The sequence below is a fragment of the Chrysochloris asiatica genome, unplaced genomic scaffold (genome assembly GCF_000296735.1).
Source record: "Chrysochloris asiatica unplaced genomic scaffold, ChrAsi1.0 scaffold00352, whole genome shotgun sequence".
NCBI classification, from domain to species: domain Eukaryota; kingdom Metazoa; phylum Chordata; class Mammalia; order Afrosoricida; family Chrysochloridae; genus Chrysochloris; species Chrysochloris asiatica.
The window spans coordinates 1387567-1393112 of NW_006408870.1; the positions used below are offsets into that span (position 1 = coordinate 1387567).

The 5546-nt window shown below is 38.6% G+C and overlaps 1 protein-coding gene across 1 annotated transcript; it reads left to right on the plus strand.

Annotated features, from left to right (window-relative positions):
- The first annotated feature begins 4221 nt into the window (after positions 1 to 4221).
- On the plus strand, positions 4222 to 5148 carry LOC102840560 (olfactory receptor 2B11-like). Its single transcript, XM_006876086.1, has one exon. The coding sequence runs from the start codon at positions 4222 to 4224 to the stop codon at positions 5146 to 5148; it is 927 nt and encodes a 308-aa protein (XP_006876148.1).
- Positions 5149 to 5546: the final 398 nt, after the last annotated feature.

Sequence of the window (5546 nt, forward strand, 5' to 3'; positions counted from 1 at the left end):
TATAACCCAGCTTCTTGGATTATTTGCTCAGCATACAGGTTGAATAAGTATGGTGAAAGAATACAACCTTCTTGCACAATTTTCTTAATTTTAAACTATTCAGTGTTCCCATGTTCTGTTTGAACAACTGCCTCTTGGTCCATGTACAGATTCCCCATGAGCACAATTAAGTGTTCCAGAATACTCATACTTTGCAATGTTGTCCATAGCTTGTAATGATCCACACAATCGAAAGCCTTTGCATAGTCAATAAATGCTATTCTCTGCTTTCAGCCAAGATTCATCAGACATCAGCAATGATATCCCTCATTCCATGGCCTCTTCTGAATCTGGTTTGAAGTATCTGTTTGGAAGTATCTGTCAAAGTATGCTTCCAGCCATTTCCATATTATCTTTAGTAAAACTTTACTCGCGTGGGATCTCAAAGAGATTGTCTGATGATTTCCACATTCCATTGGGTCACTTCTCTTTGGAATGGGCACAAATATGGATCTCTTCCAATCAGTCAGCCAGATAGTCATCTTCCAAATTTCTTGGCAGAGATAAGTGAGTGCCTCCTGTGCCACCTCACTTTCTTGAAAGATTTCAATTTTTATTCCATCAATTCTTGGTGCCTTTTTCTTTGCTAATTCCTTCAAGCAACCTTGGACTTCCTCCTTCAGTATCATTGGCTGTTGATCATAAACTACCTTTTGAGATGGTTGAACATTAAACATTTCCTTTTGGTACAGTGACTCTGTGTGTATCCTTCCATCTTCTCTTGATGCTTTCTGCATCATTCAATAATTTGCCCAGAGAATCTTTCAATAACAAAAGTTGAGGCTTGAATTTTTCTTTGGTTCCCACAGCTTGAGAAATGCTGAGTGTGTTCTTCCTTTTTGGTTTTCTGACTCCAGATCTTTGCACATTTTGTTGTAATATTTGAGCTGATCTTTGAAATTTTCTGTTCAGCTCTTGGACCTCCTCATTTCTTTCATTTGCTTTAGCATCTCTACATTGAAAAGTAAGTTTCAGTGTCTCTTCTGACATCAATTTTGAGCTTTTCCTTCTTTCTTGTCTTCTTAATGACTTTTTGCTTTTTTCATGTATGATGTTCTTCATGTCATCCCACAACACTTCTTGTCTTCAGTCTTTAGTGTTTAATGTACTAAATCTGTTCTTCAGATGTTCGCTAAATTCAGGTGGCATATATTCAAGGTCATATTTTGGCTCTCGTGGACTTGTTTTCATTTTCTTCAGCTTCAGTTTGAATTTGCATATGAGCAATTTATGGTCTATTCCACAGTCTGTCCCTGTCCTTGTTTTGACTGGTGATATTGTGCTAAATTTGAGGTGTTGATAGGGCAATGAGAAACAGATCTGTTGTTGTTGTTATTGTCAAGTTGGTTCCAACTTATAGTAGCCCTTTATAGGGTTGCCAAGGAGCTGCTGGTGAGTTTTAACTGCCAACCTTGTGATTCATACCAAACTTGCAGTCCACTGCTTTATCTCACAGTATCACACATGGAGTATTGAGAAACAGGTGTCTTGTAAGAGGTAGGAAATTTACACATTTGAAAATACATAGCCTACATATAAGAAACAATAGCATTTTGGAAAAAAATATGGAGAAATGTACAGGAAAATAACATATGAGATGAAAAGATAAAGGGGAATGAAATAAGGGAGAAAAAGTAAAAGAATAAAGGCAAATTAGTAAGGAGAAAAAAGTAAAATTGAATACTGGGAAGTTGGGAGTTACATGAAAATCAAAAATGAAATACATGATTACATAGAACAATTTAACATTAGCTGATATCTTCTCCACATTTTAGACCTTTGCACTGTAGTTATAGCATTATCAATATCTGCTAATCATAGAAATATAACACATCTAACTGGATTGAAAGGAAGCACTCAATAACAATTATTTTAAGAAGTGTCTAAAAGAGATGTGCAAATTGCAAGGAACCTATATTCCTTTCATTATGACATAAAAGCAATATATTTTATTATAAAAGGCAAGGCAAGAGGAAGGCAAGGGCAGAATGATAGAAAGAGAGAAATGCATTGATAGCTATAGATATATACTAACATGGGGTTCTGGTCTGGTACTATAGAATAAGCATTGATTGCTAACTGCAAATTTGGCAGTTCAAACTTACCAGGTGCTCTTGGAAAACCTACACAGGATCACTATGAGTAGGAACCGACTTGATGACACTCAACAACAACAACTGATTAAATACAGATAACACTAACATACAAGAGCATTTGAGGTACAGTGTTTAAGTACTCACTGCTTTCTGAAAGATTGGCCATTTGAACCAGCTGCTCCTCAGAAGAAAGATGTTGCAGTCTGTTACCTTAAATATTACAGCATTAGAAACCCTATGGACAGTTCCACTCTGTCCTGTTGCTGCTGCTGCATGCCGTCAAGTCAATTCGAACTCACAGGGACCCTGTAAAAGGTTTCAGAAGCTGTAAATCTTTGCAGGAGCAGAAATCCTCATCTTGTAGTTAGTAGCCCAGTTCATAACTCACTGTGGTACCAGAGTTCTACTCAGTTGCACAGGGTCACTATGATTCAGAATCGACTTAATAGCAAGATATTTGGTTTGATTTGTTTTTTAGTGCACAGAGTTTGTCACAGAGATGATAGATAGATGATGAAGACAGATAACTAGATGATAGATAGATAGATAGATAGATAGATAGATAGATAGATAGATAGATAGATAGACAGACAGACAGACAGACAGACAGACAGACAGATAGATAGATAGATAGATAGATAGATAGATAGATAGATAGAGATAGAGTCATAGATTGAATTGTGTCTCCCCGCAAAATATCTGTCAGCTTGACTGAGTCATTATTCTCAGTGGTTTGACAGTTATGTAATGATGTAATGTGGCAGTTATGTGATTATTTCCCAGGATGTGATCTGATGTGATAAATCAATAAAATGATGACAAATGGACGGCAAAACCCTTAATTCCATCACAATACTTTTCCAATGTAAAGGAGCTTCCCAGGATTCTGTCCAGCAACACCTTTTATCTTATAGAAGGTAAAAAAGAGATGTAGTCAGAGAAGCAGGGACCTACTATCACCAAGAAAGAATAGCCAGGATTATAGTGTAGCCTTTGGACCCCGGGTCTTTGTACTGTGAAGCTCTAAGATCCAGGGAAAGAGTGATGCCAAGATGCCTGGAGATCTTCAAGGAATGCTAGGCCATTAGATGCTGAATGGAGACTAGAACCTTTCCCCAGAGCTAACAAAGAAAGAAAAGACCCTCCCTTAAACTCTCATTGTGAATACAGACTTCTAACCGCCTAAATTGTGAGAGAATAAATTTCTGTTTGTTGAAGCCAACCAACCACTTGTTTTATTTCTGTTATAACAATGCTAGATAACTAAGATAGACAGATAAAGTCACATAAAATTAATTTTAAATGTTCAAATAGCCATGTAAATTAATATAAAATAAGGACTCCTTAACCATAATTAGGAGTCCTGGTGTGGCGCTGTGGGTTAATGTGCCAGACTGCAAAGCCTTTGAACTGTAAGGTTGGTGGTTCAAGCTCACCAACTGCTCCTCGGAAACCCTATCCAGGGTCGCTATGGGTTGGAACTGACTCAATAGCACTTAATAATAACAACAACAACAATCTTAATTAAAAGAGGAAATTGAAACACAGAAAAGTTATGACTTATGCTTAATGCTCTACTTGATTTGAGATAGAGCTAGGTAGATAATAGAGGAAAGGAGGAAGGCAGGAAGACATAGGATGAAATAGACAAATTTGTTGTTGTTGTTAAGTGTTGTGGAGTCAGTAACACTGTATAGGGTTTCTGAGGCTGTATATTTTTTGCAGGATCAGAAAGCCTCATCTTTTTTCAATGACCAGCTGGTAGGCTTGAACCAACATTGAGATTCACAGTCCAGAGTCTGTGCTTCACAAATACAGATCTTCATAGAAAAAATATTTAAATTATTGGGATCCATAAAGAGGATGTCATAATATCCATTGTTCAATGGCAACTGCTAGGACAGTGTTTATGTAAATCAGTCTTTAAAAAAAAAAAAAAAACTTCTAATGATTTTGATACTTGTCTCATCAACATAATGAAGGTTTGGGGAAATTGCCATTGTGTTTGAAACAACAACAACAAAAAAATCAGGTTTATGCTCTACCCTTTATCTCTTTCATTGCAGTTATACCTAAGATAAAAATCATGGAAGGGGAAAATATGAGCTTCCCAAATACATTTGTCTTGTTGGGCTTCTCAGATCATCCATGGCTGGAGATGCCACTCTTTGGAGTAGTCCTAGTCTCCTACATCCTGACTCTGATGGGAAACAGCTCCATCATCCTTCTCACCCTCATGGATCCCAGACTTCAAACTCCTATGTACTTCTTCCTAGATAATCTCTCTATGCTGGACCTCTGTGTCACCACCACCATAGAGCCCCAGTTGCTGGTTAACCTCTGGGGACCAGAAAAAAATATTGCTTACTGGAGCTGCATCACACAAGCCTACCTCTTCCATTGGACAGGATGCACTGAATGTGCCTTACTGGCAATGATGGCCTTTGATCGTTATGTGGCTATCTGCCGGCCACTCCAGTACACACTTATCATGCGTTCTCAGGTGTGTGTACTGCTGGCAGTCACAGCCTGGTCCAGTGGCTTAGCCAATTCTCTACTCCAAGCCACCCTCACCCTCCAACTTCAACGTTGTGGTCATCACACCCTAGACCATTTCTTCTGTGAGGTGCCTCTTCTGATCAAGCTAGCCTGTGAAGACACCACTGCTAATGACCTGTCCTTAGCTGTGGGAGCCATCCCCTTTGTACTGGTGGCTCCATTTCTTGTGCTGGTCTCCTATACCTTCATTGCCAAGGCTGTGCTGAAGTTACCTTCAGCTAAAGGAAGATACAAGGCCTTCAGTACCTGCAGTTCCCACATGGTTGTTGTCATCATGTACTATGGGCCAGCCATGTACATGTACCTTCAGCCCCCAGCCAACAGCACCCAGGCCAAATTCATGTCCTTCTTCTACTGTGTTATCACCCCACTGCTCAACCCACTCATCTACACCTTAAGAAATAAAGATGTGAAGAGGGCATTGAAGAGGATCCTACAATCCCAGGGAGGGTAAAAGCCTAAATAGCGTAAAGGCCATTAAAATCCTGCATCTCAGAACAACCATAGGCAAACCTTCAATGATTATTGGTACTTGCATACTTCCATATAAGTGTCCAAAAGCTCCAGGGAAAGATGCCCATATATCATTATAAGCCATCTTGTTGATGTAGAAATTCGTCTTACCAGAAAATGTTATCTTTTGAAATTTCAAATAGAGTAATTGTATACCTTCTTTACTCTCACCCAAAGCCCTGTTTTCAGTGGACATAACAAGTAACAATGTTCACACTTCTGTGGGAGGATTAATGACATTATCTTTTTCAAATTCCCTACTCAAACTGTTCCTCTTTACCTGGTGCCATCAAAGTAAATGTGATAAAAAAAAAAAAAACCAAAAAAACCAAGACTTTC

Bases quoted from the DNA above. Each gene is read 5' to 3' on its own strand.
- LOC102840560 (XM_006876086.1), top strand. From the start codon at position 4,222: ATGGAAGGGGAAAATATGAGCTTCCCAAATACATTTGTCTTGTTGGGC.